The sequence below is a fragment of the Erinaceus europaeus genome, chromosome 14 (assembly GCF_950295315.1).
Source record: "Erinaceus europaeus chromosome 14, mEriEur2.1, whole genome shotgun sequence".
Taxonomy (NCBI): Eukaryota; Metazoa; Chordata; class Mammalia; order Eulipotyphla; family Erinaceidae; genus Erinaceus; species Erinaceus europaeus.
In genome coordinates, this window is record NC_080175.1 from 33312780 (window position 1) to 33326927 (window position 14148).

Consider the following 14148-nt stretch of genomic DNA (forward strand, 5'->3'; position numbering starts at 1 on the left):
TTAACCCGCTGCACAACCACTCGACCCCTAACTTTATTAATTTTTGCCTGAGCCCGGTAACTAACATCAGGTGCACTGAAAGTATTGCCTGGGAAGATGATGTCAGAGTTGGATATAGGACTAGACAGCTGGATCAAGGCAGAGAGTAGCTCCCAAATACGGAAAGAGTATATAAATACCATTAACTGTAAACCCCATTGATCTGACTTAGAACCTATGTCTATTCATATTTAGCATAGGAGCCTGTGTATGTCCTACATCACTGTTGGTCTGAATTCCCATTATATTATTTTTTAAATATATATTTTAATTTTTTATATTTATTTATTTTCACTTTCATTGCCATATTTTTTATCATTATTGTGGTTATTATTGTTGTTATTGATGTTATTGTTGTAAGATAGGACAGAGAGAAATGGAGAGGAGGGGGAGACAGAGAGGGGAAGAGAAAGACAGACACCAAAAGTAGGTGGGGAACTGCTGTGTTATGCTGTGCTATGTGAGATGTCGAAGATTGGTGTTGGAAGAAGACTGTGGAGTTAGTTTGGTGTCAAGGTGTAGAGTGTGTGCATCTGGAGGTGCAGCGAGAGTGTAGGGAAAGGTTTTGGGGCTTCATACGTGAAGGGGATGGGGGAATTTCTACCTGTCTTGTTCTATCCTGTGGGCACACAGGTCAAGTGAAAGGGGTATGTAGATATGGTTTGGTCCTTGAGATAAGTCATAGAAAGGGAGGAAAGAGGGCAAGAGTGAGATGGCTAAGCACAAGCATGTGAAAGGTGTTATGGGAGCCAGGAAGTGGGTGGTTGCAGGTTTTCTTTATCATCAATAGGATCTAAGATTACTAAGAACCTTCCCCCACCACACCACTGCTGAAGAGTTGCTGGATGTGAAGCCAGAGGTCCGTGTTCAATTCCTGTTAGGTGGGGTGCCATTATGTTCTAGTACCTGAACCCTCCACTCCAACTCAAGAGTTTTTTTACTTTGGTGCAATACACCAAACTCAGTCCAAGTTTTTCTCTGTGTTTCCTTATTTTCCAATATTTTTTCAATATTACTCTTTCAGACATTCACATATGAAGAGGTTGGTGTGAAGTGATGAAATTGTGCTTGCATAAGGCCCTGATAATGCCAAAAATAAATGTTTTGGAAAACATTCCATTTTGTTTTAAATACCACCACCAGGGATTCCTTAATTGTTGACTTGACCAAGGCAATCTATAAAAACAAACCTCTTGCCTATAGAATTAATGCAAACCTCAGTACTGTAACAAATCACCAAAGACTTTTTCCAATTAACTTTGAAATTCTTGTGTTAGGTACACAGTCTCTATTTTAGGTGTCACTAGTGGATTTCTAGAAGTATTTCAGTAAACCAAGGAACCTAAGATAAATATACCCCAATACTACCCAGTTCTTCCAACTCCCTACCAGTCCCCTCCTTTGTTCTTGAGGTCTCTGATACTTGTGACTTCTCAGCAGCAGTCTGCAATCTATATAATCAGTAGAATTCCTATTGAATTCCCGATGACATAATTGGAGGAAATTGAACAGCTTATTCAAAAATTTATGCGGGACTTTAAAAAAGCAAATATAGCAAAATCATTAATAAGGAAAAAGAGGAGAAATGATGGGGTACTTAGGGATGGTTTGAAAAAGTGGGGTACTTAGGGATGGTTTGATCTTTGTGTAGATATGGCGTGGAAAGAGAAGAAAGAGGGCCAGAGTAAGAAGGAGAAGGGAAAACACCTGAAAGATGTGATTGCAAGCAGGAAGTGGGTCCTTGCAGGTTTTCATGATTATGGATAGAAGCTAAGATTATTAGAAACCTTCTTTCGCCGTGGTCGAGAGGTTAAGTCAGTGGATATGAAGCTAGAGGCCTGTGATCGAATTCCTGCAGTGTGAAGTCTCTACTCAAAAGGGGGGAAAGAGGAGGAGGGGAAGAGGGCATATTTTAAGGGGCCCATGACTTCAGAGAAGGTTAATAAATAGGAAAGCTATCAAGGGAGGGGATGGGATACTGAGTTCTGGTGGTGGGAACTGTGTGGAATTATACCCCTCTTTCCCTATGTTTTTTTCAGTGTTTCCTTTTATAAATAAAATAAAATAAAATATAAAAAATAAAACCCCCAGCTGCCCTCAAGTATTACTGGTTTGATTGTGCACTCTGACTTAATAAGTCTTCCTCCTCTGTGGTTCTTAGACAACCCCAATAAATCAGTTCTTGGTCTCTTGGCTTCTGGGGGGACCATAATTTAAGACTATAGATAATCTCATTTTTGGGATTTTCAACTTTGTACCCCTGAAGCAAATCATATTCATTCCACTTGATGTTTTTGTTAATAGATTTGTTTGCTTTTTTACTACTTTTCTTTTAAAGATTTGTTAATATTTATTCACTGAACAGAGACAGAAATCAAGAAGGAAAGGGGAGGTCGAAAGGGAGAGAGACAAACAAACAGACACCTACAGATCTGTTCCACTATTAATGAAGCTTCTCCACTGTAGGTGGGAACTGGGGGCTTGAACCCTGTTCAAGTACATTGCAATGTGTGTGCTTAACCAGGTGCACCACTGCCTGGACACTTTTTAGTTCTTATTCTGTGAATGATTATGGACCCACCTTCATGAATTCAATGAGCCTGCAATTTGTTCTTTCTCTACTGTTGTCAGGGGTGTGTGTGTGTATGTGTGTGTGTGTATGTGTGTGTGTGTGTGTGTGTGTGTGTGTGTTCACAAACACAGAAAAGTTGATACTGGTTTCATAAAGCCAGACAGAGTGCCACTTTTTCTATTTATTGGAATATTTTATAAAAGACTATCTGTTATATCCTCAAATGTTTGAAGGTATGCTTGAAGCCAAACATGACTGTCTACTTTTATAGAGTTTATTATCTTCTATCCTGTAGAGCATGTATCTATCTTAAAAGGCCTCCAGGAGACTGTTTCTCTGTGATATCAGATCTTATCAACACGATGCCATCAGTGTAATAGATCATCAGAAGAGTGTATCTGAAGGGGTAATGAGGAAGACCAAAGTCTGACTTAGATCTGGAGAGAAATATAATTCTGAGGCAGGATGGTTAAAAAAAGATAATCCTTCCATGTTAAAAATTATTTTTGCAGTTCAGGAGGTGGCATAGTGGATGAAAATTATTTTACTTATTGTAATTGCAGTAAAGAGGAAAGTTGCCAAATCACTAGCTGCACAGCAGGTGCTAGGTGCTCTGCTAATGTGCTTCAGTACCTGATCAGTATCTGACCAGCAACTAGTTGCACTCAGCACCTAACTGTGCTCATAACAACAGACTCAAAACCCAGCTGTCTTCTGTGCAACCAAAGAAAGAGGTAAGTGCTTCACCCATGACTTAAGGAGTATCTCTTAAATCTTCCATTACTCTTTCATTGACTATTTTGAGAATGAGAGGAAACTTTAGGGTCCTCCCTATATTTATATTCATTATCTTCTGGAATAAGAGATTTTCTTGGACTGCTAAACTAAAGGTGTGTATCCCAATTGTGTGCTCTAGAATTACAAGTGACTAGAGCAGTCTCATTGGCCAAATGGATTATTAGGATTCCATTAATCACCTACTCTCTGTGTCTTAGACTACTGCACCACAAGGAAAAAAAACGTTCTGAGTCGTTATCAAATAACACAGAAAGATCTAGGTATTCTAGTTTTCTCAGTGCTCACCTAGCTCCAAAATACTTCAATTTTCTTTGGCGGTGTGGGGGGGTGGGGAGGGGAAGAAGTAATCGCATAAAATGCTATTGCTGAGACCAGGGATTCCTTCAATGAAAGGACTTTAAGTCTGTGAACTGAATCTGGTGTGGAATTTTTTTTTTTTTCCAAGAAATAGAGAATTTTCCTTATCCCATAAGTGACTTCAAGAAGGTTATCCTTTTATGTCCTTCCTGGAGAGTCCATGATTCAATCAACTATTCAAAACTGGATCAGATAGTTCTGATAACATTTCTCATTATAGTTACCAACCCTCACTTTGCTGATTAAATAACTACTTTAGTGTCTCCACTGACCAACTCAGTCAAGGAAGTGACTTGAAATAGCTGACAGTTTCTCCTCCATTGAATTTTGTCTCAAATTTCTCAAGCATATACTCTAAAGGACCTCATCATTTATAATGAGAGATTGTGGATATCACATGTTAAGACAGAAAAGAAATAGATATAAAAAGTATGGGCATGTTCAAGGCCCTTATTCAATTCCTTTTCCCAACACTAGTCATGCCATATTAGTGGAGAGAAAAGAATGCATGTTTTCATTTGACAATCTCTTCATAAGACTTCATAAACTTTAAATATATAGTAATGGGTTAGGACTCAATTAAATAGCTTTCTACATTTCACACTATTATTTTCTTATGCTTACTAGTGTATTAAATTTTGGACTAAAATACACCTGTGATTTTTTTTTTTTTAAAGAAAATGTTTTTAAAAATTCTATTTGATAGGACAGAGAGGAATTGAGAGGGAAGTGGAGGTAGAAAGGAGAGAGAAACAAAGAGCACCTGCAGCATGGTTTTACCATGTGTGAAGCTTTCCCCCTGCATGATACTGGGGACTTGAACCTGGATCCTGCTCAAGGGAACACGTACATTTTACTAGGTGTGCCAATGGCCAGCCCTGCCCTTATGATTTTTTCCCTTCAATTTTTTTATTGTAAAGTCACTTAAATGTTTTATGGCAAGTGATGTGTGTGTGTGTGTGTGTGTGTGTGTGTGTGTATGTGTGTGTGTGTGTGTGTGTGTGTATTTTATTCATCCTAATGCCCATCCTCATTAGTATAGTGGTAATATCCCCACCTGTCAATTATTATTCTTTATTTTTAGTATTGATTGATTGACTGCTTGATTTTTGCCATGAGAGCTTCTCTGAGACATTATGCCTGTGCAATTCCAAGGCTTCTTAGGGACATTTTTCCAAACAGAGAGAAAGATAGAGAGAGGAGAGCCACCATAGTATCTATCCACCTCTCATAAAACTTCCTCTTTGGATGGTGCTCACATGTGGTAGGGAAGAGCTTGAACCAAAGTCCTCAAGGATGGTAATATATGTATTCTGTCCTGTGACAGTGATCTCTGAGATTTAGTACTATTTCACAGCTCATACAGTTGTTAGTTTATACTATGCAATTATACCTATTTTCAACATGTGTGATTCAGCATAGATTTCAAGAGTAGCTACATGATTTTTTTGTTGTTGTTGCTAATTCTTAATGGGGAAATGCTTTATAAGATAATTGTTTTAGGTAATCACATCTTCCCCAAATTTATGCCAGCATAACTCACAAGCTGTTTTCTATGAATCTTATTTATCAGAGAAAGATCTTATTTATTAGAGAAAATGTAACTCCACTGAATAAAAAATCATTTTTAATAAGCCTTATCCCACTCTAATCTTTAATCTGAAAACTGGTAGAGTTTGTGTTGTGGGGAACTCTAAGACCTGAATTTTTAAATCTATTTTTATTTATTTATTCTGGATAGAGAAAAAGAGAATGTGAGGGGGGATAGGAAGGGAGAGAGACAATGAGACTGGGGGTTTGAATCTGGGTCTTTGCACATTGTAGCATGTATGATCAACCAGGTACACCACCCCTTGACCCCAAGACCTGAATTTTTGAGTACTCTCTTTACATATAGTCATCCCTTTTATTTTAAACTCTAATTTTTTGCCCCAAAAAAAAAATGTCTAGGAGAAAGTCTCTTTTATTTCATTCTTCTTTCCTTTGTGAATCTATATCCTCATGCTTTTATTTCAAAATGCATCTGTAATTGTTGCAACTACTTCAGTGCTTTATCAGAAGCAATCTTGATCATCATTCATTTTTTTCCTTTTGATTCTTAATACTATGAAGTGAATTATTGTGTTAAGTGGTCTCACACTTAATCTATCTCTGTAGTTCTTGTCTATCTGAATGATTCAATTTTACTTCCAGTAGAATCTTACACACAAAGTAAACTATACACAGGGATAAGCCAGAATACAGAGAATGGCTGTGTTTGGACTTCAGAACAATAATTCCCATTGGAATGTCCATAAATGCTTGTTCCTTTGTGCTAGACATCTTTTCTGGCTTCTTCTCACCTCATCTTGTCTTAAATTGTCCCCTGCTCCACATCTTTCACTCCAGCCCTCTTTGTTGTTCATGAACAAAACCAGTAGGTTCTACAATAGGAGTTTTGCCCACAATGGTCTTTCTCTGTGTTAAAAGGAAGTCTGTACTCTCAGACAGTGTCTTGACTGGTTTCTTGTCACTTATGCTTTACTTCTTCAGAGAAACTTTCCTCAACTCTCTCTTAGTCACCCTTCATATCACTCTCCTGGGTTTTCATCTTAGAAGTTATTGCTATGTTGTCTTGGTTTCTGAATGATTACAATCTAGATCTCTCTGGATGTGGGGATGGTTGTTATCTGTTTTGTCTCTGTGACTGAGGTCTATAATATTTCTTGAATGACTGAATGCCCCTAGTTAATGAGGAATTTCAAATTAAAATTATTTGAGTTGAACACTTGAGATTATGTTCATACATGTTTTGTAGTTTTAGAAGAGGTGCAATCATCAAAGTTTTTGCACTGTTTCAGATACATTGCATTTTCCATTTGCAATTATTTTACTTATAGAAATGACCACTATGCTGTACTTATACTTAACATTTTGTCTTTCACATAGGATCCATATCAGGATTATTTATTTGTATGTGGTACATGTTAACAATTATATTTTAAACTATTAACAATTTTTAATTTCCTTTATTTCTTGATTAGAGACAGCCTGAAATCAAGAGGGTATGGGGAGATAGAAAGGGAGAAAGAAAGACACCCGCAGCACTGCTTAATATGCATATATCAACAGTTTTAATGGGTTCAGTGCTCCACCTACCTCCAAAGCAGCCTCTTAACTCATATCAAGATCTCCTGCTGTAGATGCTCTTATTACTTTACTTTTTTTTCTTTTTTCTATTTTTTTAACCAGTCACTACTCAACTCTGGTGTATGATGGTCAGGAGATGGAACCTGAGATGTTGGAGCCTCAGGTATGAGAGTTTATTTGCATAATCATTATGGCATCTACCCCACCCTGGGCATTTTCATTCCCAAGTAAATTGAAATTCATTAAGAAAGAACTAAGGAATTTGAATTGAATGCAGGTAAACAATTTTACTTTTTATGGTTCCTTCTTATAAAAACATTGTAAGAGCCAAGAGGTAGTACCTAGTTGAATGCTTAAGTTACAATATGTAAGAATCTCAGTTGAAGTCCCTGATTTCCCCCTGCAGATGGGAAGCTTAACAAGTGGTGAAGCAGAGTTGCAAAGTGTCTTTCTCTCTCCTTCTATTTGTCCCTTCCTCTCAATTTCTCTCTGAAAAAAAATAGAAAAAAAAAATAGAAAAAAAAAAAGGTCTGCTAGGTGTGATGGATTTGTAATGCAGGCACTGAGCTCCGACAATAACCCTTATAACTCCGGTAGCAATAATAAAAAAAAAAAGTTACAGAATCTTGTAAAACAAGGTTGGTAAATTCAGGTAACCAATTATTCAGTCTTTATTTCTTTCTGTAAGTTATGGCTACATACAAAGCAATTGTCCTAGAGGGAGTTTCCCAAGTTTGTAATAGCTACCATCCCAATATTTGAGATTCATTATTAACTCATTTAGATTAGTGTAGTAAATAGAACTCTATGCTCTTACTCAAAGAGAAAAATCAGAGTCTTGGTAACTCACCAAAATTTTCATTGTATTAGATGCTGAGTAAATGAATCTAGTGAGAGTTCTTTCCAAGTCACACATATCTGGTAATGAGAGTATTTTAAACAATACTGATACAGACATAAGTCTGTCTTGTAGAAATGACCAATCTAATGTCCTGAACTTTGAGTAAAAATAAATCACAAGGTGAATCGTCCTAGCCTGACTGAAGTTGAATCAGCACACTAATTTATACTAAAATGTATGTAATACTCAGGTGCCTTTAAATACATAATAAATGATATTTACTTTACTGTTATGTTATGCATTTTAAGCTTTATATTTTGAAAGAAAATAAATTTCTAGATTAATAAAATAGCGCAATCAAATCCTTTATTTTTCTCTTTAGATGGAAATAATAAACCAAATGAACAAGAAAAATGTCAATAAAAGATTCAGCATGAAATATTTTTTCTCAGAATATAATTCCAAGAATATTATGAAAATATGCACATTACTTGTAATAGAGTTGCAAAAAAATCAACGCATTTACCTTTGAAAAGCAGAGGTATTCATTGCCTTCAAGCTTCAGTTAGGACCTTAGTCTGGGAGCTGAAAGTCCTACAGAGATGATCCTCTGGTTTTGTTATGGAAGGGAAAGAATCTTTCTGGAAGGAAAACTTAGGTAATTTGAATCTCAACCCGTATTCCACAGTGTCAATACAACACATTAGTAGTTTGTCCTGTCAGTCTTTGCCAGAGTAAAAGGAAAAAAAAAGTTGTCTGAGTTGTAAAGTCAAAAAAGTTAAGAGTGAAATATCTTAAATTATAAGTCTTGAATAGTGGAAATTGAACATGTGTCTTTCATCAGGGATCTGTAGGCATCTCTTACATATTATATCTAGCCAACAATCACATTTTAATTTTTAATTAGGAGACATTAAAATATAATTAGCAGCAAATAACAGAATGACAAAGCTACAAAAATTTATAAAGGTCGAAGGAAGCAGCATCTTTATCACAGCAGGAAGTATAACTCCATGAATTTAGAGCATCATGGTGACCACTTCACCATCTCTGTTTACATCCTAAGTAAATTTTCTAGAGTTGACATTGCTTTTTGACATTAATAACAATGATGACAATAATGTAGGGATAGCAGTCAAAACCAGAGTATACATTCTTCAGAGTCAAGAGACCCTCAAACTTCAATAAACACCATAGGTAAAGGAACATAGCAAATTCCAACACAGCATACACACAACAAATTAATTAATTGATCAGAGACTGATACAATTTTGATTATGCTTAATATGCATTTTCCCGTAGGAAGCAGAGGGCAGCAGAGACCATCTGCAGCTGTCAAACCTGTGGAAGTGAAACTATGCATTATGAAATTTGCACAATATATGAGTTGCAAGTGAAAAACAAATAGCTTAGCAAAAAAAAAAGTGGTTGGTGGCCCAACATATAGTATTTGCATGTATATATTTATATATAATGATGAAAATCAGCTTGCATGAATCAGCTTGCATGAGGGTCATAGTCTAGCTACTTTGAAGCTGTATCACACATACTATAAGCAATTTACAGAATTTGTCAATTTTGCATATATAGGAAAAGCAAAATGAATTAAAATACATTGAAATATAGAACACTCAAAATGTATTTATATAAACCTCCCAGGATTTACAGGGATTGGTCATAATCAGCACTTGCCACCATAGAACAAGAACTATAATCAAGGAAAAAGAGAAAAATCCAAGGACTAAAAAAGGAAAAATTAAAAACAAAATCTTGTTCTTGTGATTTCTTCATTGAAAGTGTTCTCCTTGTTGACTTGCATTGTTGGTAATTTTGTTCTTGTCCCCAATTGGGGTCTTGTTTTGATGATAGTTTGTGTTCTGTAGCCTTGATCTGTTTATATCCTTTGGATATTGGTCTGTTGGTAGGAAACCAGTGGTATCCATGGTTAATATTTATCATCCTGATGACATTCTGACCAACCCCTGACAGTCAGTGAGATGATACTTTAAGTAGCCGAAAGAAGGGGGAAAATAGATCTTGCTATTAGAAAATGTCCTATCACGTCACACTAATTTTCTTGAAAGAAAAGACCCGTGATTTGCCAAAGAAAATAGTATGAGCAAAGCGTGTGATAGCCTCTTCATTTATGCTTCCAGAAGCAGGTGCTCCTTGTGTAGGTAACTAGAGTACAGTGGGTGCAGAGTGGTGCTTGGAGTTTAGGGTCAACTTTGCTGTCCGCTCCGTAGATTTTACAGGCGATTTGCTCTTTGCTTTAAGAAGAGAAAGTGATATTGGAAAAAAGTCAGCACTTTAGATTAAAGCAAAGCACCCTTCACAAAGCCACAAACAAGAAGCAGGACAGAAAGTCCATGGCTTGTAGCTATCCTCGCACCTGCGGAAGAAGTTATAAGATATTCGCTCATCTTGAAGATTTCCAATGCTCCTTATTAGGCTGTTTTAAACACATACACATATATATATAATTAGCTCGCCAGCTTGGCTCTGGTGCTCATGAATGTCTTGGCATGCACTGCAAATAACAACACATATAGAGTGTTTCAGTCCCAGGAAGTCGGTCTTGTTTGTTTTGTCTGTTTTCAAATAATGCCATCCCAAGGTCGGGAACACTGAGAGGAATCCAGATATTTTCCCTCAGGTAATTCTTTGAGAATCATTCCCTAACATCACTTAGTTGTTCCTACTTTGGCAGCTAAAACAGAGTCCCTGTTTTACTGCAGCCTAAGCATAAAGCCATGGGTGAGAGACATCACCACCCTGAGAACACTGGCAACCTGGGGATGTTGGGGGGGGGGGGGGACAGGGGACAAGCTGGAGGAAGGAGAAATTTGGGCACTTGCTTCTGTGTTAGGATCATTTCTCAATTGTTCATCCTTGGAATTGGAGGAAAAATTAGTGCTATCAAGAACTAGCATATCTGATAGAGCTCTGAGCCTATATAAAAGTAGCAGTAAATTGCATCTTTATATATGTGTATATTTTACTAAATAGGCTTCTACCTATAAATGACACATTAAATACTTTTGTTGGTAAGAAATTAAAGAATTTATGAGGCTCAAAGCATTTTTTTCTCTTAAGTGGAGAAAGGTAAGAAAAGTGGTAGGTTAGAGATATTAAGTCTTTTGATTAAGCCAACTTATCATGTCCAGGTACATATGACAAAAAGACAAAAATCAAGCCTTAAACACATGCCTTACAAAATCACTGTGGGGCAAATATTTGGGGTTCTAAAGTGGGCATTTAGTAGACTCACATCACTAAGTTTCAGTTTACTTAAGTGTTGTCATTGGTTTGTCTTTGTCAGTAGGTGGGTCATATATTTCACGCAATGTCCCCCTCACAGAAACCTTTGACTAAAAACCCAGAAGTTAGTGTTTGGTCTGTGAAGGGTGTTCCTTCATCAATCTGGGTAGCAAGATTCTAAATACAAAGGTGTAGTCCACATTCAGATCTAAGCACAAATGTCACATATACAACCTATGTAAAACCACTAGCATCAGAGCATTCCAAAATTAAATGTGTTCTTGTTATCTCTTAAGAGACTACTTGACAGGGATTTACTTAATGATAACATGAAATGATCATGACTCCTTAAATAGCCAGTAACACTTGACACAAGTTTTTGCTAATATTGAAAGATTGAAAATTGCAATGTCGAACACAAAGTAAGTATAAATATCCACTCTTCTAAAAATGGGGGGGTGTAGCATGGATATTTCCAATTACCTCTAACTTGCTGAAATGGAACTTTTTTCAATGAATCAATCCTTCAGAGTAATGCCTGAACCATCACTCCTATAAGATAAAGAGTTGATGTTTCATTTTGTGCCAAACAGTTCCTAGTATACTATGTCTAGCATGTGCAAGTTAAAACAGAATTTAGATAGACAATTTAACTGAAAAGAAACCCAATTATGTGCTGTAAAAAGTACTGAAAGTTTAAGCTGCCATCAGATAAGAATATACCATCGTGTCACAGAAATTTTAATTTTAGATTATAATTGTTCATCCAATACTATACTATACTATACTATACTATACTATATACTATATACTGTATTTCCTGATATAATTCTGTTGAGACAAAATTCATTCTGTTAGGCCAATTTTATATATAGTATATTCCTAAAGCAAACATTGTCACCAAACCAGTGATTATTTTCTTTCCCTTTTTGGTTTTTGGTTTTATTTACTAGTTGAATATATATATATATATATATATATATATATATATATATATATATATATATATGTGTGTGTGTGTGTGTGTGTGTGTGTGTGTATATATATATGCCTTTATCTTTGTTATTTCAAAGACTTAAACAGGAACATTTGAGAAATTGAAAAACTGTAAGCTGATCTGTTTAAGTAACCATCATATAGTTATTTTTATTCAGATGTACACTTTTGATTATGACATTGTTTACCAAACATGCCATGATCTAATGTATAGAAAATTAAAAAGAAATTGCACAAAACAAACTTTGAGCAATCATTATGCTTTTATTTTTACAGAGAGAAGCATTTATTATTTTTTTTTGACACAGTGAGACATAGTTAGGAATCCGGTATTCTCTGCTATCCCTTAGTTCTGAGATCATGAATGAGATCCTTCCTACATTAGTGTTTTCTAGAATGAGATTAGTACTGCTAATTTTTTTTTGTATTATTATGCCAGGAATTGTGTTGGATGAAGATCATGCATTGTGTTTGTTTTGTCTTTCTTTTTTCTATGTTTAGCTCAAGCAGGATGACATGTTTGCCTCCTCTTGAAAATGTGAATTTAGAGACAGTGCCCTCAAATAACCCACAGTCCATTTTCCTCCAGTTCTAACAGTTATTTATAATCACTCTTTGCTCTGAATTCTAGGAATATTTTGGTCTTGCCTCTTCTGTGTCCTTGGCCTTACTGAATTTCCATAACTTATCTCACTTATTACTCTATCAGCTCTTTAAAGGACTAAGGATGAGATTTTTAGCAATTATTACTAAATTAATTATATTATTACTATTATTAAATTTCTCTCAGTGTTTAAGACAGTTCCTTTTAAAATCTTATCCCACTAAAACAGAAAGGGAGATACTATAATCTACATTATGTGAAGGTAATGTACAGATATTACTCCTAAATGAAGAAGCCTGATAGAATCAAGAATTTTCTATCTGACTCAGAATGTCATTTGTGATATCCTTCAACTTCTATCTAATAATGATGCCTTTCTTTTCTTTCTTTCTTCTTCTTTTTTTTAAATAATAGTGCCTTTCATTTGTCTTATTGTTAAGGCAGGAGAAGTTACCTATCCATTTTGCAAATGGAAAAGTTTAAGAAATCTTCTTAGAAGTCAAAGTAACAGAACTCCCACTGATCAGCCATTTTTCTTCCTCATATAATGTCAAGATACCTTCGGTGAGATGTGGACACACAAACATTTCCTAGGGATGCTTCTGTGACAAATGAAAATTTGAACCAGGGGAAATACAGAGAAAAAAAACTCACATATGTTTCTCTTTCTTCCTGTGATTTTCATTTTTCAGTATAACAGAAAATCTACCTATTTCTATAAAAAATAGAACAGAATTGGGCAGAGGAGATAGCATAATTGTTATAAAAAGAGAATCTTATGTCGGAAGCTACAAATCCCAGGTTTAATCCAGACCACCTTAAGTCAGAGCTTAGCAGTGCTCTGGGAAAAAAAAAAAAAAGAAAAGAAAAGAAAAGGAAGGAAGGAAGGAAGAGAGGAAGGAAGGAAGGAAGGAGGGAAGGAGGGTAGGGAGGGAGGAGGGAAGGAGGGTAGGGAGGGAGGAAGGAAGGAAGAAAGGAAGGGAGGGAGGGGGAGAAAAAAAGAGAACAGAATGAAAGATAAAGAAATAAACATTTAACTGTGCAATTAAGTGGTGATAATATGTCCTTGTATCATTGTACCACTGTGTGATCAGAAATACTTCATCAGAGAACTTTTTGCCCTTTGTCCTGATTCACAGTCCAGCTTCCTTCTAGGAAGTTTCCTGGACACTTTTGGTTTGTTGGAAAGAAGAACTTAACCTCCTGGAAGCACCTTCCTATTTAAATTTTTCTTCTGTGTTGAGTTTCTTCTGTATTGAGTTTTTACTGTTCTTCTGTATTGAGTTTCATGTATTGAATGGCGAGACTGGAAGATGCTGTCTCACAGGGTTAACTCCTTCTCCTTGTCCAATCCAGTCTTCAGAATACTGAAATCTTATGTATCAGGAGTAGGAAGAAGACACTTTGCATGCATTATCTCAATTCAATCCCTCAACAGCTCCATACAATCATTAACTCGGAGATCAGGATAATATTCTCTTATGCTATGAAATAACTGGCCTATGGTGAATGGGTGAGAAGTGGTAAGGTAAAGGGAAACATAGGCATAAG

At 36.0% G+C, this 14148-nt stretch overlaps 1 protein-coding gene across 4 annotated transcripts in view; it reads right to left on the minus strand.

The window, feature by feature from the left end:
- Nucleotides 1-9237: 9237 nt before the first annotated feature.
- The window catches only part of VSTM2A (V-set and transmembrane domain containing 2A), a 35377-nt gene continuing 30466 nt past the window's right edge, over nt 9238-14148 (minus strand). The window contains exon 5 of one of the 4 annotated variants that reach the window (XM_060171536.1): nt 9238-9651. In XM_060171536.1, coding sequence (XP_060027519.1) covers nt 9524-9651 — 128 coding nt within the window. In that variant the 3' untranslated portion in view covers nt 9238-9523. The other 3 variants (XM_060171537.1, XM_060171538.1, XM_060171539.1) reach the window with 3 other exon arrangements.